General features: G+C 47.6%; 1 protein-coding gene across 1 annotated transcript in view; it reads left to right on the forward strand.

Annotated features, from left to right (window-relative positions):
• ZFHX3 (zinc finger homeobox 3) overlaps positions 1 to 22,975 on the forward strand; it is a 153,264-nt gene that overhangs the window by 118,308 nt on the left and 11,981 nt on the right. The window contains exons 5-8 of the mRNA XM_061471762.1: positions 3,003 to 3,110; positions 13,083 to 13,216; positions 13,424 to 13,624; positions 22,132 to 22,234. Coding sequence (XP_061327746.1) covers positions 3,003 to 3,110; positions 13,083 to 13,216; positions 13,424 to 13,624; positions 22,132 to 22,234 — 546 coding nt within the window. The remainder of the gene's footprint in view (positions 1 to 3,002; positions 3,111 to 13,082; positions 13,217 to 13,423; positions 13,625 to 22,131; positions 22,235 to 22,975) is intronic.

Consider the following 22,975-nt stretch of genomic DNA (forward strand, 5'->3'; position numbering starts at 1 on the left):
CCTACTTCTTGCTGACCACAGCTTCGTTCAGCCTCTGGGAGCTGGCCATGAGGTGATCTCCACACCAGCTGCAGTTCGTGCTCTGGGTGCTGTGGATGTTAAGGAAGCTGGTGGTCAGCTCTGGGCTGCAGGATGGGAACATCTCAACAATGGGACTTGCAGACAATGAAAAGGGAAGCTCAGGAGCTCTTTGTTGCATGTGCAGTTCCTTGAGGAGAAAAGCAGACCTTTCCCTACCAGATGTGATGCTGGCCTCGTCCTCTCAGAAGGGTGCCCCCAGGAAATACCAGAGGTTGGGTGCCACTCATGCATGTGTTTGCTACCCAGACCTGCCAGTGCATTTGGAGCTGCCACTTGCAGAGCTGTCATCAGGGAGCATGGGTGTAGATCCTCGGGAACAGGAATCCTGTTCTGCATTTTGTTTTCAGTATTGAAGGATCTCACTGTTACAAGCTGGCTTCACGCTTGAGCCCTGCATCCAGCCTGCTGGAGACTGGTTGTCTGCAGTTCAGAGCCCTCCGTAGTGCACATGACCACCTGAGCTGTGGTGTGGCGGAGGATGCTCTCCTGACCATCCCTGGGGTCAGCCTGAGCACTGGTGGCTCTAAGTTGGGCTGAGTGCAATGAGCATAGCTGCACCCAGCCTTCCAAACGAGGCACCCAGGAGTTAAGGCTTCCCCTTCCTTGGTTCACGGTGCCAGGCACTGCATCCCCAGGGCCCAGGGTGTGCTGCAGAGAGAGGAGGATTGTCCTCAGCAAAGGCCCTGGGAGCAAGGAGACACATAGGGACCTTTCCCAGCTGATTCGGAGCCTCCCTGGGCAGATGTGTCTTGTGCTCTGCTCACTTTAACAGAAACACTCGTCAGAAACAATCAGCTCAGAGCAGAGAGAGGAGGAGGAGGTTTGAAGCATGCAGATGCTTTTTTGCATCCCAGCAAAGAGGTGTTGGAGCCTGGGAGGCAGATCTCGTCTTCAGTGGGAAGCCGTGTCCTGGCTCGGGGTGCAGTGGCTGCTCGGTGTGAGGGGCTGTGGAGGGCTGAGCTGTGCCTGAGAGCAGGAGGGGCTGCGGGCAGGAGCGTTTGCTGTTCGTAGCCTTGTTTTTTAATCATTTTCTGCTGTTATTGGTATTCATAGCTCACATTTTTCCTGTTACTGTCAGCCTGGGCTTTCATCCATTTTAAAGAGCTGTTTTTTCCGTTGTTGATGATGATGATGGTATAAAGACAGATGGTGTAACTGCTTATGAATGTCCTATTTTATTCCCCTCAAACCAGACAGTGCACTTGAAGATGTATATTATTTCCACATGCTCAGGTTAGAGCCCAGACAGCGTCTGAGCGGCAGCGGGCTCACCCTTCCTCCCATGCCAGTGCTGACACCTCCGGGTCACAGCCGGGAGTGCCGCCGTGCCGGGCACCCTTTGTTGTTTGAGGGGCTCCGGGTTGAGGGGCAGGAGGGGAGCGTACCCAGCCCAGAGCAGTGCCTGCTTCCCAGGCTGGCCGAGGTGGTTGGGCTGGGTTAGGTTAGGTTGAGCAGTTTGTTGGGTTTTTCCCTACAGTGGAATTAAAAAATACTGGAATTTTAATTTCTGAAATGTGAATGCAGCTGCTGCTTTCACAGCCCTTCTCTGAGCAAACCTGAGCGCTGGTCTCACAGGGCAGACACTAATCTCACCCCTGCAGCAGCAATTTGTGCCTTTGCGTAGCGATGCCACCCATTGCACTTCTTACCCTGGGGTCATGCTTTCCCAGGAGAAGACCATTGGGGATCGCTGCAGCTACCAACCGCTTCCATCTTTTAGAAGCGTGAAGAGAGGTAGAGTGTAAATTACAGTATTCCACTTAATGTCAGTGCTGATCTCTGGGTGCTTTTACAAGTTCCTCCCTGATTTAGGTTGTCACATTCTCAAAGGACACTGCTGAGCATCTGCAGTCTCCGAATACACATTTTTAATCCTGATTTCTAGCCCTGTCTTTGTTAGGGAGAGGCTGGAGGTGGTGCTTTAACTGGTTAGGTAGTTCAAATAAAACCTCAGGATAGCCTGGGATTTACCATGACCAGATAATGCAAGTTAAAATTATAAACTCTCCTGCTAAAAGAGGATATAGTTGCTTAAAAAGTACTCTTCTTCTCAGTGCTGATGTAGCCCCCATCAATTGTGTGGTAGTTGTCGAGCTGCTGCACTGTTCATAAATACCCAAGGTATTTGATGATAATTCACTGTTGGACCCTGGTATACAAGGTCTGGCAGCTGTAGCCACCTCGCTCCCAGTATCCCATGTGGTGAGGAGCAGCCCACGCTGTGTCGACACGCTCTGTGCCTCAGCACATGGGTGCTCTTGTTAATGGTGGGGCGGTAGCACTTTGTGTTTTCTTCTAAACCCTCAGTGCGTCACTGAGTATTTTTTCCCCTTCATGGTTTTCCACCTGTGTGATGCTGCCCGTGTGCTCAAACTCTTCACATGACTGGGATGGAAACAAGACCCCCAGCAGCTTCCTCCCATGCCTTATGTCAGAGCCATGTCTGCAGGACACAGTGCTGCTCCTTGCTTGGCCTGAGCAGAAGTGAACGGTGGTGTTTCTGTGGTGAACTTGGGGGTCTCAGTGACCAAGGTCAGTACCACACAGTGCCTTTCCGTACAGACATCTTGAGATGAGTGTGAAGAAGGCAGCTGAGGCTGAAGGTACTGGAAGCTCTGGTCAATCTTTGACACTTCTCTAATCCATGACATAGTTGGAAGAGCCTTCTCATATTGAGCAAATGTCTTACTGTACATAACACCGCAGTAGCTGTAAGTGGCAGAAGTGGATCTTCATCTCTCACCTTTTTCCGCTGTAGTTTCTTGACTAGCTAGCAGGGAGTGTTGGCAGAGTGCTGGGTGACATTGATAACTACCACTCAACACTTGTGCTTAAACACTGGCTGTTGCTCAATGGCAGTTATTTGCTCTTCTGTTTTGACTTCCATTTTCATGTTACACTTTCTGCTTCTCTTGTTGCAGAAGAATCCATTGAAGATGTGGAAGGGCCCAATGAAACATCTGGTGATGCTGAAGAGCCTGCCAAGGACCAGGAGGGTGGAGGGGACAAGGACCAGAGTAAATGGACAGGTGGGTTTTGGCCACTCTTTAAATCTGGGAAATGAAGGTGGGAAGAGCCACGGTTTGCAAAAGTCTTTCCTTCAGTGTGTGTGCCATGCAGCACTATCAGCCTGACACAAGTGTTGTGAAATCTCTGGGTGAATTTTATGACACATTTCACACAAAATGGTGCAACCACCAACTCAGTGGTCGGTCATGTGTCCTCCCTCACAGCCCTCAGCTTGTGCTGTGGCAGTGGGTTAGAGCTTTCCTGTGCTTGATGGTGCCAGACCTGACCCGGGCAGTGGGATCAGCAGCTGGGAATGAAGCAGGGAGAAGGGGATGGTCCTTTCTGGCAGCAGCCAGCACTTAGGTTGGATTAAGCGTATCATGAAACTCTACCCTTGTGTTGTCAAGACTTGAGAGACTATTAGCCTGCTTTTTCATCACAGTCCTGCCTCTGGTAGTGAGATTTTGACACAGAAGGGCAGTGCAGAGAGGTAGACCCTGTGTCTGTGCTCTGTTAACTGCTCACGTTCTGCTGGAGCCACGACATCTTGAAACAGGAACTGTAGAAGTGCATTGAAACTGACATTGTTGAGGTGGAGTCTGAAAGGTTTCTCTCTGCAAAATCCTTTGTTGGGTTAATTACGAAGGTATTGGGTATCTGTCTTTCCCAGAGGATGGTTGGTATCTTGCAGAGGTAAGCAGGAGGAACCTTTTAAATATTCCTTGCCTTTCAGCAGAGAGCAGCTGAAGATTGTTCTATGGAAAGGGCTGTTCCGTCAGCTGACACTTGCTGACCCCTTCAGTGTTGGGTGCTGGAGCCAGTCCCCATTTTCTTCACCCCAGAATGGAGCAGTTCTGACTCCCCATTCCTGCATGGTAGCCGAGGCAGTTTGCAGACCTGGCTGCCTGATGTGATGCTTCTCGCAGTCAGCACAGGGACCCCTTCTTCCAGGCAGCCGTCTCCTAACCTGTTTGTGGTTGCCTCTTGGTGAGCCACAGCCAAAGAGGTATTTTGGCTAGCACAGTCTTCAGAAGGATGAAATGTGGTCTTTCACCTCAACACAGTTTTAATCTCAACCTGTCTCAGTTTCAGTCAATTGGAAGATGTGTCCAAACTGGTGAAGAAAGCAAGCTCTGCTTTAATGCTTGGTGAAGCTCCTGTTTTCAGTCTAGACTGCCCTCGCTGAGGTTGTATGTCACTCCCCGCAAGTGCTCAGTAAGGATAAGTAGGGCCCTTTGCCGAATCCTGAAGCACTTCCAAAAGCTGATCCATGTGAGAATATATTAATTTTTATATATTAAAACACATAAGAAAGAATTGAAGGACCTTTTTATACCCTTTACTATCTAGATGGTTTTACTTCTCCATCCTGCCAGGGACATTCCTAACCCATTTTTGGTGTTTGTCAGTCAAACAACAGATAAGAAATGGACAGCTTCATCAAGTCTTCAAAGGAAAGCACACAAAGGAATATGCAGACTATGTACATAAGCCCAAAGATTTCTGGACAGGCCTTGTCCAACTCTATTGCAAGGCTGAAGAGTACAGTCTGAGCAAGATGTGTGCACATGATGTTGTTGAATTTGGGTTCTGCTTTCAATCATGTAACATTACTCTGAATTTTAAAGCAAAAAAAAAAAATTTAATCATGTTTATGTACAGCGAAGCAGGTACTACACATTGGTCTTGTATTGTTTCTGCTTTTGAGATCCCTTGGGGAACATGGCCGTGTTGCCTTCTGGACCTCAGACATGGAAAGGACTGGAAACTAGGTCAGGTTATTCATGACAACCACAGAAGATCAGTGTCTGCATGTACAGGAATATCAAAACACCATGGTACAAACTGAGATGTAAGCAGGGAGGGAACAGGCAGCACCAGGACAGCGCTCCCTTGCTGTACTGCAAGAAAAGAGCTGGTCTGCAGCTCAGAGGAGCAGGAAGGCAATCAACCACAGTGTCAGGAGCCCTGAAGAGCAGAAAGCCATTGCGTTCGTGCTCACTAAACAGAGAAGTGTGTGAGAGGCCAGAGCAGCCCACGTCAGTGGTGCTGCGGGGAAAGCTTGTCCCCCAGCTGGGAAGGAACAAGCTTCAGCCTTTAGTTAAGCTGAGTGTTGACACATCAGTGACCTGCTGCTTCATACCTGGGTGCTCTGGGAATGCGACTGAAGCATCCTCAGACCTGTCAGCTGCTGCCTCTGGTGAATTCACAGAGAACAGGGGAGGTCCCGCGAGGGGCCAGGGATGGAGCTTATCTACTGCATAGCTGGGGAACCACACACCTGCCAGCTCCGATTGCCCCAGATTTCCCTGGGAATTGACCAAACAACTGTTTGTAAGTACTGACGGGAAGATAATGAGATGAGGAACAGTCGTCACGGATTTGTCAAGAACAAATCATGTCAACGCGACCCAATTTCCTTCTGTGTGAAGAGAGTCCTCTTTGCAGTCAGTATCTTGCTTTTTTTTTTGGAAGACTTTTGACTCTGTTTTTCAGGACAGTCTGAAAACAAAGCATAGGCATTGTGATGTAGGTGAAAATACTGTGTGGTAGGTGCATTTCTTCAGCACTGGAAAGCTGTCCATTTCTGAGCTTGGGATGTCAAGAAAGTTGAGGAGCAAATTCAGAAAGCCCAAACAGGAAGAATGACCCAGAACAGAGTGTGGTCTGCATAGCATCAGCTGTGAGGAGAATGTGGAATTAATGGGCATATTTGGCCCAGAAAGAGAAGACCAAAGGGGAGGGCAAAATAAGTCTCCTTGTGCATAAAATACTTCTGAAAGTAAGAAATTATTTGTTCTTCATGTTCAGGATATAGACAACAAGAAGCAATGGGCTTACATTGAAGGGAGAAAGATTGAGGTTAGGTAATAAATTAAAACCAAAATCTCCTGATACAGCATGTGAAATCACTGGAGTAGATTGTCTGAGAAAGGTCCTCAGAGATCTTTCAGGAAGGTGCAATGAGATGAGCTGCTGTCAGGAATGAAGTAGGCATAGCTTATCCTGCTTTGGGTAGACTGGCTGACATTTGGAGGTGCCAGGCAATTCCATACAAGTGGGAGATAGGCAAGAAAGAAGTGCGGGCGCCAAGTCAGTAAGTGTGTTGAAGTGGAGGTGGATAGACCTGCTTTCTGTTCATCATGATGCAGTGTGATCATTATGGTCCATAGCAATTTACTCACCTTTTGTGCCTCAGTTTCTTGACTGTGCACTGGGTGATTGTTGCTTCCCCTTTCTTAAGGACTGTGAGACCTCTGAGGACACATTGAGTGTGTCCCAGGCTCCCTCTGCCCAGGGCCAGCAGTGATGTATCACAGCTGTTTGGCTGCTCTGTGGTTCATAGGCCCACATATGTCAGACTGTGCCTGTGTCAGTGTCAGCTCTGGAAGGAAAAACTTCTCTGTTTCCATGCTATGTTTTTCAGAAAGTCTCAGCTGCCAAATAAATCTATCAGTTAGATTTTGTTTATTTTAAAATGGAATAATTTTAAGCAGAACATTTCCTTAGGCAATGCTCTCCATTAAAATATGCATGTGGAAAACACCATCCCAAATAGGGATTCAATTTACCTTGATTTTCATATAAGTCTTTGTGACTCCTCAAAGGTTTCTGGAATGCAGCAGTGCTGTCTGCTTTCTGCAGTGCTCCTGCTGCTCCCCTCGGCTCCCACAGCCAGCCGTGCTTCCAGGCACCAGCCCTCTTCTGTGACTCCTAAGTACTGCATGGAGAGGAAAGAGTTGTGATCCCTGTTCCTAGACAGGACCTGTTTGTTTTCTCTCTTTCCTCTCTCTCCAGCAGCGGGACTAAGCAGCTCCCAAGTGCTGATGGGTGCACTGGGGCTGCCTCTGCCCTGCCAGCTTCCCTCTCTCTCCTCCGGAGCCGTCCCCTCTATGCAGAAGGGAGATGCTCTTTGCCTCATGGCTGAGCTATTTAGAAATTAGCTCATTGTGACTAATGTGAGATTTATCACAAGAAAACCAGCAAGGAAGAAAGAAATCGTGGCTATTCCTGACTCCATTTTTGAGGCAGGATGTGAATGATGAATATTCAACACCCTGGTTTCCAGCTAAAGCCTGAATCAGAGCGGGGGTAGATCAGTAAGAGACTTCGGAGATTTCGGGTGGGGCTTGTATGTGTTTTCTGACTAGAGGGAAGTGCTTCGTCCGAAGTGACCCAGCTATGAAAGGGACTTTCTTAATGCACTCCCAGTTGTATAGATGTAGATATCAGGGTTGGGTTTTTTTTTCCACAAAAACAAGAAGCAGACTCTACTTAAAATATAGATTGAAATGAAATCTTTCTAGAGGACTAGCCTGAAGGCCTTTTATTTTTTTAATGATTTTTTTTTTTTTTTAAATCCATGATGCTTACCTAACAGAGCAATTAGTGCAATGGAGCGTCCCTGATTCGAATCCGTGGTAGATTGCTATTAAAGGAGGTATTAATGGGCTGCCGAGAGCTGGGAAATTGTTGCAGAAAAGTGTGTTTATGGAGTATGGTGCTGGCAGGCAAGATTTCAATCGGATTTGACATGTTTAACATAAATGTATACTGCACAGCTCCTGCAGTTTATGAATAATTCCTACAGGCCTACTGCCTTTCTAATTACTGAAATTGAAAAAAACAGGTCAGGCACATCCTGACGGAAATCTATTACTGCCCCTCCCCCCACCACTGCTTTTTTCTGGTTTTTTTTTAATGTATGGCGTTTGTTGAGCACTTAATGGCTGGGATACTGTGTGGAGCACAGTAAAGACACGGAGAGAGTGGGTTATGAGGGATGGAACAGCTCTCGACCCTGACTTCTGTGTGAAGGAGGCCTTGGAGAAAGGGTGTCTTGGTTTTGGCTGGGATAGAGTTAACATTCTTCCCAGTAGCTGATATAGTGCTGTGCTTTGGCTTTAGTCTGAGAATAATGCTGATAACACTGGTAACACTATTCTCTTGGTAAGTTAGTTGACATATTTATGCAGATGAACTGAACAGTAACTTTCACACAGATTGATAACTGGCTCAAGACCCAAAAAAACCAGGTTAATATAAAGGTTTTTCCTTGTTTTCTTGCAGCCACTTTGTAATTTAAAAAAAAAAAAAACAGTACTTCCCCTGGTTCTAAAGACACCATCGTAGATACCATTGCTGGAAGAAAAAGTACAGTGCTTTAGGGTACCACTTTGTAGAGGTAGGGTGATGGTGGGCACGAGATGGGATGTTCTTCTGTCTTTCCCTCTGCCCTGCACAAGTCTCTGAGCAGCAGAGAGGGAGCTGTTGCTCCTGGGGCAGGGAAACCTCCCAGCTTTGGTTCAGGCTTGTTTTTTTGGCTGTATTTGCCAGGGTGCTGTGCTACTTACATGCCAGGTCAGCTTCTGCCAGAGCCACTGCCACACATAACTGTGAGTGCCTGGGCCCCCGTCCCAGCATGCAGCATGGAAGGGACTCACTGACTCCTGCTTCCAGGTCAGAGCCGGGATGCTCAGAACCTTTAGGATTGATCCGTAACTTCATACATAGAATCACAGAATGGTTTGGGTTGGAAGGGACCTTAAAGATCATCCATTTCCAACTCCCCTGCATGGGTCGTTTTCTCTGCCCTGGTGCCCTGTCTCTTGGTTCACAGCACAGCACTGCACCAGAGCACTGCAGTGGGAGCAGCATCTCCTAGCAGGTCCCAGGCCTCTTTCAGGAGGGGTTGTTCTGCAGGGCTGTGGGGAAGGCCTGTTGTACTCATGATGACAAGGCAAGCAGTGCCTCCACGTGCCCCTTGTGCTGCCTGGCACCTTCACCATGGGGTTTTCTAAGTGCTTTGTGTTTGTACATAGCATGGCAGAAAAGTCTGGTAGTGGCTGGGGCTTGTAATACGAATATTTAATTGTAACTCAATTGTTCATACTCACTGCAGGCTGAAGGTATGACACAGCATTAGAAAAACAAATTATTTGACTGTTTTCAGGGCCACATCTCTGAAAGGTGGTGAAAAAGGCCTGGGTACAAAAGTGTGCTTGCAAGTCTCTGTGTATTTACTTCTGCCTATCATGTGATCGTGTTATTTATCAAATACAGAGTTGAAAAAATACTGTAGAGCAAGAGGCAATATACAGGCCTGTTAGTATGGCTACAACATCTTATTAGAACGAATGGTACCTTCAGGGAATAGGGAATGTAAACAATGTTTTAGAATGAAACCATATATTTCAAGACACGGGATAACAAACGGGCAGCACTGCAGCAGTGCCTGGGTGCACTTTCGGGGAGGCTTGATCAGGGCTCCGAGCAGTCACTGTGGTCTCTCGGTGGCATCACCTTCTTGCTCTGTTAATACAAATTGTGTGTTTCTGCGGGATAGCAACTGTCTGCCAGGGAGGCTGGCACTGAACTTTGTACGCCCTTGTCCTGGGCTCCTAAGCTGCTGTTGATGGAACTGCACGGGGAGTTCTGACCTTGCCCATCACACGGGTGAGGGCTGTGTGTGCCTGAAAGCAGACAAAACGGGACGCTTCAGTCGCAGAATTCAGAAGGAGAGCCACAGCCCTTGGAGGATGCTCCTCCGTGAGATCCATGCAGCAGGACGGCTTCCATTGGGGTATTTCCAGCCACAGCACTCTGCAAGGCAAGTTGGGCTGGTCCATGGGCTTGCGGTGCTGGGTAATTGCTCCAAGAAAACATCAGGGGAGGTTGAGGAGGGAGGCACCACCAAATATGGAATTTTGCTTTCCGTCAGGCACTGAAAGCACAGTTCCCTGGTCCCACAGAAACTTTTTCCCAGGCTGGCTGCTGAACTTGGTAGGAAGGAGTTTGTCAGCAGGCTGGGGGCAGGGAGGGTGGTGTTTCTTAAATCAATGGAGATAGCAGAAACCCTGCTGTAAATTTCTAGGGCAAGTGGCAAGCTGGTTTACGGAATGCAGAGAGATGAGAACCTCTGGCTTACGGAAAGCAGCATGAATTAATAATCATTTAATTGGCTTTTCCATTATGTTGCTGGGTTGGGAGATGGAAGTTTAGATGAAGGGGCTGTCAGTGGTACTTTAGCTAAAAGAACCTGATGGTTGGGAGGTGGGGTGGCAACTCCCTTCCCACCAGGATGGAGAGCAGGCAGCTTTGGGGTCTTTTGCCGGTTTTGCCTCTGGACCTAGCAAAAGAAAGGATCCCCACTTCCAAGGGAGCATCCCATCCCACCTCTGAAATAACGCCCAGAGGATTTCTCCTCCTCTGAAAAGCAGAAGTTTGCTGAGGTAGAGTGAGAAGACAACCAGGTCTCCAAGCAGTGCTGTGGCAGGGCAGTGCCTGCAGCAGCACCGTCTGATTGCACTTGGCTTTCGGGTACATTTATTGAGAAATGCAGATTTTTCTCTAAGGTCAGCAAATCTGAACTAAATCCATTTAAAGAGTCAAAACAGTAAAAATACTGGTACATAGTTGTACATCATACTTTAAACCCTGATCCCTTTTATTTTCTGCAAGGCCTGGACCTCTAAGCCTGATGCTGGATATGGTTAGGGTGCAGACACTGGGCTCCACCTTCCCTGGTGCTGAGCTGCCAGTCAGCACCGAGGCTCCTTTGACATTATCAGCCAAGGACATTCTGTCCCGTCCCCTCGGTGCAGATGAAGGACCTGGCTGCTGGGAGCTGGGAGTGCCGTGCAGTGTGCCCTCTTTTCTGCAGGCAGAAGAGTTCTGAATTCCTATGATCTGTGACATGGACTGAATGTGTCACTTTGTGGGTGGCTGTTTATCAGTGATAAACTTCGGTCTCGGTGTTAGAATTCCCACTTGAGCTGTCAAATAAAAAAAAAAAATGCTTAGAACAAATATTCCACATACGTTTCTCAGAACTCTGCAACAGAGCAGTTATTCTGGGGTCTGGACAATCATTAACAATTCTGAGTTTGAAAGATTAAAGTTATGGGTTGGATCAAGTGCATTTAATAAAACTGGGCACTCTGGAGATGGTAAGTAAAGGAAAATTTTCATTACTTTTACTTTACCCTAATTCTAAGCAGGCTACTTTCCAGTAGAAAGGAAATAAGGAAATGCCCTGTTGTGACTCCAGGGGTTACAGCTAGTGTCTAGTAGCTACGGGACCACTCACACCACACAGGGCTCTGTGTGTTAAGGGTGTTTTAAGGCAGGGTATTCCTCCGCCTGCCACAGTGCTGGCTCCGGTCGTGGCCTCTACCTCCCCAAACCCACCCGGAGGAACTGCTTTCCTCAGCAGAGGAGCAGCACGGGCAGGTCCGCAGTGCTTCCAAGTTTCTTTTGCTCCAGCCACATTTTATTAGTAGGAAGCAATGAAGGCCAGCTTTGGTCCTGCAGGACCAAAAGTCATCTGTAATGACTTTCCAGTCCTGAACCCCAGGGAGGGTGTGGGGTTCAAGTAGTGGGTTGTTCGGAGAAGCAGCCTATCATTCTGTGTTGGTGTCCGTAAGCTGGCCCACCACAGACGTGTTCTACGCAATGAAACTCTCCGTTTGGACGTTTTTGTGGTGTGGGAAGCACGGAGGTCTCCTGTGGGTTTGGAGTCAGGTACAGCCTAGAACTTTACATGGTGCTTCGAGGCTCGGAATCAGCCAGGGCTGAAACAGCTGGCACATGGCAGGGCAACACTGCAGGGAAGGAAATCGCCTCTAAGTAGGCTTTGGCAAGGCCAAGTCTACCAGGAGACAGTCAGTAGTACCAAGCTCCTCTAATCCCTGCCTCCCTCTGGCAGTATTGTTATCTTTTGCAATACCTATTTTCCATCTCCTGGAAGTTACGTTGCCTCTATTTAGCTGAACACTTAGAGTTAGGGTCTGGCAGGGAAGGTGGTTAGAAATGAGGAGTTCTTCCTGTGATGTGGTGCCTTTTGAAATACAGCTTCTGCCAGTGGATGGAGGGTTTGAGAAGGAAGCAGTTTGCCTGTATCTTACTCTGGCAGCATCTTCTGAAACACAGAGCGGATACCAGTGGGTTCACAAAGAGAAGAAGAGAGAAGAGGAAGACTATGGGGGGACTGGTCTAAGAATGCTACAATGCCTTGTTAATCGGCAGCCGATCCATCATATTAAATATCCAGCTGTCATATATTACCTTTCAAGTGAAAATGAATAACTCCCATTAAGGGCGAAATGGGTTTGAAGTCGATTCGAGACAGATTAAAGTACTGTTATGAATGTGTGTTCAGGGAGGAGGAGACGGGGGCTGTGTATAATATACTTGTCCTTACAGTTTTTAAATAATAGATGTCCCACAAATTTATGTACTGCAGGCTGCCAGGGTTCGGGGGAGGAGTAAAGGTCAGGGATGTGCTTCTCAGAGCGCCACAACCTGCCAAGGGCTTTGCTGTTGACTTCTGTGCTCATTTGCCTTTTGTGTTTTGGTGAAACAAAATCCCTTCAGCTTGTTACAGTGTGAGGATGTCCCAGTCCCACCCCAGCACTGGCTGTAGGCTGGGTCTCTGCCACCATGGTTTTGGTGGGACCTTCAGTTGTGTGCCGTTCCCTGGCCATGTGCCGCTGCTTCCAGCACAGACCACATCTCACTTGGATTGACGGCCACAGCTTCCAGCCACCTCCAAGGCAAACATATTATAGAGTGTTCATATGCAAAGCATTCAGTGAGCTAGGAGTATGAGTTCTGCTTTGTCAAGTCAGTCCAACTGCTTGTGGAGCTGACACGTTGGCCTTCACATACAGCCCAGTATTTGTGAGTCTGATGTGAATGCAGAACATGACTTTCCATGGATGGCAACACCTAACAAGTTGTAAGCAGCCCACAGAAATAGCTGAGATTTCTCTGCTTCTAACTATAAATTACACAGCTCCCTTTCTATGAAAGATAGTCAAGAATTAATTTATTTTGGCCAGGCATGCTTTGTAGGATGTATGTTAGTCTACATCCTCCTCCAAGTCTTTGGTATGTGTTTGAAGCAACAACAGCAGAGTAAATGAAGTACTGTCTTTGTCCAACTTCAGCCTCTTTGGGGATGTCCTGATATAAATCTTGTTTTGTTGCAGCGACAGCCAGCCAGGCAGAGAAGGAGCTGACAGAGTCTCCAGCATCCTCTAAACGAATATCGTTTCCCAGCAGCTCTGAGTCGCCTCATTCCTTTAAATGGTCAAAAACTTCAGAGGAGACCAAATCAGAGCAGGTAAGGAAGAAGAGCCCAGCTTTTTGAGCATCTACAATCAGGTAATTTGTTTCATATGTGCCAAAAGCAAAGAATATAATAGGAGAAGGAGGATGAAAGGCGATAACTGGTGGTAGGAGAAGGCATCAAATTATTAAAGTCTAGCTGTAAGGAAAGAGGAAAGCAGCAGCTGTGTCAAGTGCGTGATTCATTTGTCTTGCTCTGCAGATGTATCAGTGTCCATATTGCAAGTACAGTAACACAGACGTGAATCGGCTGCGGGTGCACACCATGACCCAGCACTCGGTGCAGCCCATGCTCCGCTGCCCGCTCTGCCAGGACATGCTGAACAACAAGATCCATTTGCAGCTGCACCTCACCCATCTGCACAGTGTGTCGCCTGACTGTGTTGAGAAGCTCATCATGACGGTAAGTGCTGCATAGTCAAGCATGTCTACTGCCTGCCTAGGACAGATGAAGAATAAAGGGGTGGCCTGACCTGCACGGGCTGACTTTGCTGTAGTGGGCAGCTCCTTCATCTGTCAGGACCCTGTCAATCTAGGTTTTTTTCCATCCCTCTGTGTTTTGTCACAGAGACTATTTTGTCCATCCTTGAGCACTGTGGAAACTGGCAGTGTTTCAGTGTTGAGTAATTTCACTGTGAAGAGATTAGAATAAATATGATTTCCTTTAACTACTGAGGTCATTGCATGGGATCACATTTTGCACAGAAGCTTCTGGGATATGCAGTAGCTGATGTGCTGCGCTGCTCCTGCTGCAGAGGGAAAGTGCTTGTGTGTTGGGCACTTCCCAAGAATGGCAGCGAGGGTGATTAAGGTAACATTACAGGAAATTAGATTCCAGGTTTCTGCCTGAAATATGATTTTAAGAACCAATAGAGTAACTTCCCTTAGTAGTTTCATCTCATGGAGGGGAGGTAGTCCTATTGTGCAGCCTGTGTTCTACACTTCATTCACTTAATGAAGATCATTGTTACAGCTGTGTGAGATGAGCCGGGTATGTGAGGAGTTGCTCCATCCAATATTACCATGGGTTTGTGGTGTAACAATTCCCTTTCAGGGTAAGCTGAACAAGCAAGGGATACACTGCCATTGGCCCAGGGGAACTGGAACCTTAAGGGACTTTTGAATACTAGACCTACTGTTTCAAGTGCTGTTTTTAAAATGTTTGTAAATGCCTGGTTTGAACTCAGAATCTAAGTATAGGCATTTAAAATTCTCTGGAGTAGGAAGTTAGCCACTGAAGTGTGGAGTGAAAGTTCCCTAAAGTGATCTGTCTTCATGTAGAGCTCAAAACTTGTAACAACCCTTCTTCCGGAGCTGTTTTGTCAAACAACCTTGTGTTTCTGTATGGGTTGTTGATAACTATTGCTTGTGGCACTTCCAATGGGCAGCAGAAGGTTCGGATGGCAGATCATGGTTCAGCGCAAGTATGTTTGCACCAGGCTCTTCTTGTGCCCTGCCTCCTTGTTTTGGCACCTAGCATGGGAATACTTCTCCAACACTGTCTCCTAGGAATTGAAATTCATCTGACTTGAGAGCTAGTGCTTGGTTAGAAGTAGCAAATTAACAGTGCAGTGTTCAAGTTCTCATTTTTGAGACCTGGGTTTGTGCTCTGGCTTCAAACACTGTCACTGACCCAGCATCCCTCTCTGCTGCTGGTGTACACGTGGAGCCACTGGACCTCTTCTGTGGACTAGTGCATGCTGTCGTGGTGCCGAAGTGCTTGTAACGGGTTACTGCACTCTCCAGCACTCAGGCACTCACTTCCGTAGATAACATTCTGAGTCCCAGAACATTTCTTTCATTAATTCCCTTTTCATATGTTTCACATGAGTGCGCCTTTCCATTTGCTTGTCTCAGTTCAAGATACAGGTAGAATTGAAAAGACATATTTTCAAAAACCCTTCTAAATTCACAAATGGAATGTATTGTAAGATTTTTGTGCTGTTATTTGTTTGGTATAATCTTCGAGGCAAGATTGTGTTTGCCTTTAAGAACCTGTCAGCAAGTATATAAAATAAGTGTTTATTTTATATAAAAAAGTGGTTTCTTTTTTTGCACCCTGTTTCTTGTTTTCCCCCTTCTTTGCCAGTTCCCGACAGTGGAGGTGAATAACACCATGTCTGTCGTAGTACTAGTGTTCTTTATCAACTCCCCTCCTGTGACATCATCTGAGCAAGCATATGCAGCATTGCCCAGCATTTCTTACAGTTCTCTTATCTTTTCTTTCTATTACTCTCCCAGTTCTTCTGCGGCTCCTTCTCAAATGCCTTTATGCTTTTTATCTGCCTGCTTTACTTTCCCAGCTCCCTGTCCTCTCACTGTCCTGCCCTCTGTCTGGGCCCTGCTGAGGTGTCCTGCACCCTGTGGGCTGCAGGGGCTGGTGGTGACCACCTCTTGACTGAGCACTCCCAACCAACCGTGAGAACCGAACATGCCCCAGGTAGATGCCACATCATACAACCCATTAAAAAACCCAGGCTGACAGGCCCCAGCAAATACAGGGAGTATACGGAAGTAACAAAATACAGGAAGATGGGGAAGAAGAGCACCAGCAGATCACTAAGTCTGTGAACTGGCCATGCCCACAGGCTTGAGCAGGGCACAGCTCAACTCAGCCCACCACTCATGTATCTGGATCAAGGAGCTGTCCCAGCACAACGACCTCAGTCTCTGCAATCTGCATCCCATTTGATTCATGGTGCTTAGTCTGTAAATACCTTCTGAGGACTTGGAACAAATCTTACTAGCTTCTAACAAAATTGATGGAAGACATCTTGGCCTTTTAAGAGCAGTGGACAGAAACTGAGCCCATTTCTTAGGCCAGCAAGTGTAACCAGTTTCCTAAGGGTGTGTGTTACTCTGGTGTGAAATGGTGTGTCTCTGAGCTGGGCTGTTGGCAGAACACAGTCTGGGACGGGTGCAATTGGGCTGATCCATCTTCTCTGCCTAAGCGCTCTGTGTCCTGCAGGATACAGGGCAAGCACTCATTAGGAGCTGGGGACACTCCGCAGAGGATGTGTCCAACGTAGCTGTAGTTCTGTGGAGGACAGTCCTAATAGGTGAGCCATCTACTGAGCTGGAGCAGAGCCTCATTCCGCTGCTGTGGAGCACAGGACTTCGCTGAGAACTGTAGAGTCTGGCTTAGCCATGAAGATCATCCTCCTGCTCGTTCCTGTTTTTCCACCTGGCCGTTGCCACTGGCCCTGGGCAGCTGTTCTCTTTGGTACCTAGAAATATATATGCGGAGGAAGATTGCTTTTCTTGCTTCAAGTCAAATAGCATGTAGGTTGAGAAGGTGGTTCTTTTTTGCATTAAATGACAAATATTTTGAAATCACTATGGCTTCATGAAGTCATGTGGCAAAATGAAAGGTTCCTAATTTGCTCATTTTAGTTGAGATTCCTGTCTCAGTCTGACATGTGAATTGGGTCTTGGTGCCACCATGAGGGAATTGCAGTCCAGTAAATGGGAGCCAGGTCCCTTTCGACACAGCATCTTTGCGCTGGGTGTTTGGAGGAGGCTCCAGTTAATAATACCTTATCAGACGCCTTTCAGGAACCTGCAGTGTCTAATATGTCTGTTGCCATAGTAACGCTGCTTGCTTATGCTCAGCATCCCAGAGCTGGCTGTTCCAGGCTCCATCCTTTCGTATCAGCAAGCAGCCAGGCTGGCTGTCCCATGGGATGCCAAGTCCTCCCCGCTGGCCCGACTGCTGGGACTGGGGCTGCAGAGAGTGGTGAGCCACATGAAATGCTCCCAGGTGGTGTGGAGCCCCGGGTGCACCATGGGGCAGGGGCTCCCAACACCCTCCATTTCCTGCAGCTTCCCTTCCGTGGGGCTGGTGAATGGAGGTGGTCAAGTTCATTTCATGTGGCATTGTAGCCACTCCAAGTGGGTGTAATCGCTATCTTTCCACATAACAGCCTTTTGGCTAATCTGGGGCCTGCACCGCTTCAGCAGAGAGCCCCTTAATGAGGGTGAAGTGCAGTTTGTCGGCACAGTCGATTGACAAGACTGATGGGCTTGAGCCAGGAGAAGGGAGAGCTTCCCAGGAGCCTCCGGGAGCGGGGAGCTCTCCCTCCTCCCACAGCCAGCTTTATCCTTCTGCACATTCCTCTCCCATCATTTCTGTTGTCAGTTTTCTCTTCCTTGGCTTAGGACATATTCCCAGTGTTTCAGCCATCTTTCCGTCTTTTTCTGCTCTCCCTTGGCCTTAAGAGTAATTCTTGCCAGTCTCTGCCATCCTTACTTCTTCCTCTTGCCATCTGTACATTTTTTCCCTCTTTCCTATTGTCTTTTCTTACTGCTCTCTCCCTTCTGCTGTCATTCAATTTTTCTCTCTCCCTCCTTCTCACCCCCTCTCACTCCCCCCTTTCCCTCTCAGTCTCTGTCTCATTCTCCATCTAGGATGAAGGTAATGAAAATAATCGGGCTTCATTAATTCTGAGCCCTGTGAGATGATAGCCATTTGGAGCCATGTTTGCCAATTAGATGGTCTAAATTAGAAGTGACCTTGGTATACTGCCATCGCTTTGCTTCTCTGAGTCTAATGAAGCTTTTCACTCCAGCACCCTCTCTCTCTCTTTGTAATGGAAATTACCTCCTTTGTCTGGTTCGGGAACCTTGCATTGCATGTGTGTTTCCCCCTGGTTGCATGGACATAGGGATAGTAATGTACCTCCTCAGACCCCTTTGAGAGATTTGCTTTTCAAAGCTGCATGATATCAGTAGCGTGGGGCATTTCCAGAGGAACTGCATAGACTGTCCACACCTTTGGTCACTCAGTGCAGAGGAAGGTCAGAGCAGGCAGATCGAGCGCACAGGGGGAGCTGGCTATTCACCCTGTACAAGATTAATTCACTGAACGTGCCAGGAATATCCTTGTGTCACGCCGCCAGGGCCAGCACAGGAGGGGGTTCAACTCAGAGCCTCCAGCCAATGCTGATAACAGTTCTGCAGTTCATCATCTTAAAGATCTGGTAGAGTCAGGAGTGGCAGGAGCCACACATGTCACTGCTGTAGGTTGTCTCAGGTGAGGAGTGGACCTGAAGGTTGTTCTCCAGACTGGTGACAGGTCTGTAGGTGTAAGGACATGTGTGATCTGCTGGGGTCCTTGTGGGGAAGGGGAGCCGGGGACATGGCATGTCCGCCCTTGGGTGTTTTGTACAGTCAGTCAGTGGACCACATTGTGTATAGAAATGGCCACCAAATTGGGGTGCCCATGTGTGTCACTGAATCTTGTCATCATAAAGGAATTTTGTCTCCTTAAGGGGATCTGAATTCCATAGAAAAGGAGGGTCCTTGGAAACAGAGAGGCTTTTCTCAATAACTTCCCATCTAGGGCAGGTAATCGGCTTCTCTGTGGTCTGCTCTAGAGGGAGGTTGCCTAGCCAGCATCCCCATCTCCAGTACAGACCAAGGGGAGATGTTTCAAAGTGGGGCACAGGAGGGACTGCCAATCTCTGGCACAGACTTCCCCCTCCTTTGCTCTTTTCACTGCAAAGGGGATACAGTTTAATTTTAGAGCAAAACGAGTGTGTGCAGGAGGAGGAAAAGAAGGCAGTCACATTTGTTGAACTTGCATCTGTAGGGCTGTTTTTTTAATAACAATTCACAGTGATTGACACGTTGCCGTTGGGAAACCGCGTTGAAGAGACACTGAAACAGGGGGATGGAGAATGCCAGCATTTCATGCCAGGTGTTGTCTGCTCAGGTGAGAGGGAGGTAGAGATCACTGAACAACCGCATGCACTGACACATGCTGTGCTCAAGATAAAGACGTTCCCCTCTATCACCAGAACAGTTAATGCCATTTAAATACATGTGAAGTAGAAAATGCTATGTTGTAGAACACTGCTCCCTGTTTATCTGCTGGTGGCCGTGGTCTACTAAACCTTCCTGTCCCCTGGTACTCACAGCATTTGTTTATATTAAAAACAGCCACGATGTGCAAGACATTTTCTGCACGTACAAGGAAATGGTGTATCCGTGGATGGGTTTGAAGTGTAAAAGGACAAACGGTTCAAAATAGGCAGTCTAGAATCCACTGTAAATGTAGAACGATTGAGATGTGCGGCAGCCTCTTGTCACTGTTCCTATTTGTGCTATGTGCTTAAGGGTGGTTGTGGGGATAAAGACACAGAGTCGTTCTGCCCTAAACAATGGCATAGAACGGGCAGCACTTTGAGGAGAAGCCTGAATGGTGCTTAGCGGATAGAGGACTGACGTGATCTAGTTGCTGAAGCAAGACCAGTGCCTTGTTTTCAAGGTTTCACAGAGGGCCAGCTCTCTGTGGATGGCTGGACTGCCTGCAGTTGCCCTACATCCATATCCAGAATTTCTAGTTTCCTGTACTTTTTTCAAAGGCTTTTCTCTGTTTGCCTTTGGGGATTTTGTGCCTGTAGCAATTCGGGGCACCACAGCCTCTTTTCTTCTTTCCACCTTTTTTTTTTCCCCCTTTTTTATTGTGGAGGGAGGGGTAGAAGTAGGGTGGGAACTGTGGCTATGGAGATGCAGGTAGATAAAGGTAATTACTTAAACACATATAGGGCAGGACTTACTGGTTTGGAGCCCCAGATTAAGATGCAGAGGAGCATGTGAGGTTGATGATTATATTTCGGGGAGAGTTAATTGACGGAAGGTGAAGGCAGACAAAGAACCGCTGCTTACTGCCTTCTTGAATCCCAATCAGGAATTATGATTAAAGACACGGCGAGACAACAGAGGCCTGATGAATTGGTGTCTTTTTTTTTTCTTTTTTGCCGTCATTCACACTTGATTGACTTCAACCTTTCAAGTGCAAAAGTCTCTCTTTTCCATTATTATTCATAGCCATCTGAGTTTTTCTAATTAAAGTGTATGAAAACAATTACTGATCCATCGTACTGAGTGTGGTAGTGGGGATGGCTGCCTTACTGTAATACGTATAAAAAGCCCACAGTTTCTATAATGATGTGCAGCTGAGGTGTTAGATAATTTTATTCTTTTTCTACTCTGTTGGGGTTTTTTTTAATTTCTCCTGATTTATTTTTTGTAATTCCTAAAGATCCTAGGAAAGCGCTCTCCCTGCTGATAAAGCTGAGAGGGACGTCTCCCTCTCGCCTTCCCCCCTCTACGTCCTGCTCGTCCCCCTCCTCCGAGCCCTGCTACCAGGAATTAACTGGTGACCTTTCACGTCTTCCAACCCACCACCCACAGCCATCAGATGCTCCCGCTTAGAGCAAAAGGTGGAATGAACATGGTGTGCTCAGCTTCCCTCCCAGTGATTTATCAGGGTCAGCTGCTCTTCCTGCAGGCACCAGTGAGACCTAGTGCTCACCCCTGTGCACCAGTTGCCCCAGTAAAGAGGGGAGCTCAGCACCCCTCCCCATCAGGGGTCAGATGCCTGCAACCCCTCTACACCAGCATCTGTGTCTGAGGTTTTTCATGGACTGGTTTTGCTTCCGTTCGCTTAATGAAGCCAAGGTCTAGTCTGTGTTTGCTTGGATTTGACACGTGTATAGATAAGGAAGATTTCATGTCCTGCACATAGGTTTACCTTCAGCTTCACCACAGATTTGCTAATACCTCATTTGGTTCAGTCCGAGCCTTGTGGTCCTTGACTTTGCAGAAAGCAAGGTAAACGATGTGCAGGTAACAGCTTCACTCTCTTCTGTAGTCCAAGGTTCAAATGCCCTCTGACAGAAGGATGGAGTGATGTGTTTTGCTAGCGTACATACCCATTTAGGAAGGTTTATTTATGCCTTACTTCCCCAGCAGCCAGAGGCTGGGAGCCGAAGCACCACAAGCATTGCAACTCAGTGTTGGTTCCTGTTCCTTCAAGTACCACAGCCCTGGTGAAAGGACAGTGCTCCCTGAGCATCAGTGGGGTGAGGCATGCAGCCACTCCAAGCTGTAGAGATGTCTTCACTTGCCACTGGCATCTAACCAGTGCTGACAGACCTGCACTGGAATACAGCGCAGATGGTGATGGTGGCGTGGGTCTGTCTGTGCAGTTGCTGCTCTGGGAGAAGGGCTGTGGGCAGCTTTTCAGGTGGTGCCAGGTACTGGTCTGGATGTTCAGAAGGTTACATACTGTCTTGTGTCCAGTGCCAACCATGTGCAAATTGCTGGTGAGGTATTTTGTATGTTCTGTGTGTGACTGGGTACACCCAAAGAAACAGTTTTCCAGAAGAAGATGAGCATGTGCATTTGACTCTTTCAAAGAGCATCTCCAGTTGAAGCACTCTCCAGCTCTTTGAAACTGTTGATGTTCAAGCACTGTGCTGGTTACGGTGGTGCAGGTTATAGACAAACACCTGAAGAGAGGTGAAGGGAGCACATCAGTCAGAGCAAGGAACAGGTTACCAAAAGCTTTGCAGTTTGCAGACAGTTTGCTTTCTTTTTAGTCTTTTCTTATTCATCCTTTCCTTTGTCACCTCTCTCCTTATTTGTACTTTTCTTTCTCATGCCCCTCCTTTTCCTGCATGGATACACTTTGAAAACAGTGCTGCAATGCTCCCTAGTTCAAGATTACAGTGTACTTTACGAGGTATGATTTAATTAGGGGCCTTATTATGTTTTCAGCAGCTTAAGGTGGGCCTTTCAACTTATCTACCTAATTGGTTGCACAAGAAGTTTCACAGCCCATGACAAAACATTGTCAGTGATCAAAGTCTGAATTCTACATAAAGGAAAAATATTAATAATAAGATTATTCTTCAAGTGTGCACTGCTAATTATGTCCAGAATGTAACTGTAGAAACACTTTTGACTGATGGGAGCTTTGTCTAATAAATGTGAGTCTTCAGTGAGCCATGAAAAGTGACGCCTCTGACTTTACAATTGTGGTGTCTAATTTTGCCACTGAAGATGTGTAAAATATTTTCCTGTGTTTCTCTTCTCCCCACATCCTTTCTTCCCTTTCTCCAGGTGACAACACCTGAGGTGATGATGCCTAGCAGTATGTTTCTCCCAGCAGCCACTCCAGAAAAAGATGGGAACTCCGCTGCGGAGGAGCTGGGGAAGCAGCATGGTGAGTGCTGATCACTGAGGTCCATGAGTGCCACCACTCCCTCAGCTTCCATCACCTGATCAGGGCTTGTATCTGGGGACGCCTTCACATGGATGAACTTCATATGCCCAGCTGTCTCCTGAAAACTGCAGTGGGACAGTTCCCAGCAGGGCCGTCTCCCTTCATCTGTGCCACAAACAGTCTGGTGCCCCAGGAGTTCCCATGGCAGGGCAGCTCAGAGCTGAGGAACACAGGTCACCAGTGTGGCCATTCATATAGAAGTGGTGTTGAATCCTTGCAAAGGAAGGACCAGATGTGAGTGGTGAAGAGCAGAGGTGGTGGAGGGCTGAGGGGATCCAAATAGAAATGCCAAAGGTGTCAGCTGCTGGCTGGAGACTGTGCTGCTGTATCTGCTGTACCTGCTCCGCTGCCATCACAGCTCAGTACAGTCTCTGGGCATACTGTCTGAGGAGCTTTGAACTGCTGAAGTCCTTCTCCAGCCAAATCTCAGCCTTTTTCATTGCCATGCTGCGTTATGTAAGCATGGCTGTAAATCCATGCCTATTTAGTCCTGGCTTTGTTGTGTGATATGAGAGCATCCCAAGAACATAGCTCTGCATGGGGAGAAGAGTCTGGTGTCGGACTTGGCAGGGGAGCAGTGCCTGTCTTCCTTCTGTGCCCTCCTGGAAGGTCTGTAAGGAATCAGGGAATGAACACGGTGTCATTTCCTTTCAGACAGACAGCTCTGAGGCAGTGATGCTG

This window comes from Pezoporus flaviventris, unplaced genomic scaffold (genome assembly GCF_033815535.1).
Source record: "Pezoporus flaviventris isolate CSIRO_AGI_PZ_B2104156 unplaced genomic scaffold, CSIRO_AGI_Pfla_v1 ptg000067l, whole genome shotgun sequence".
In the NCBI taxonomy this organism is placed as follows: Eukaryota; Metazoa; Chordata; class Aves; order Psittaciformes; family Psittacidae; genus Pezoporus; species Pezoporus flaviventris.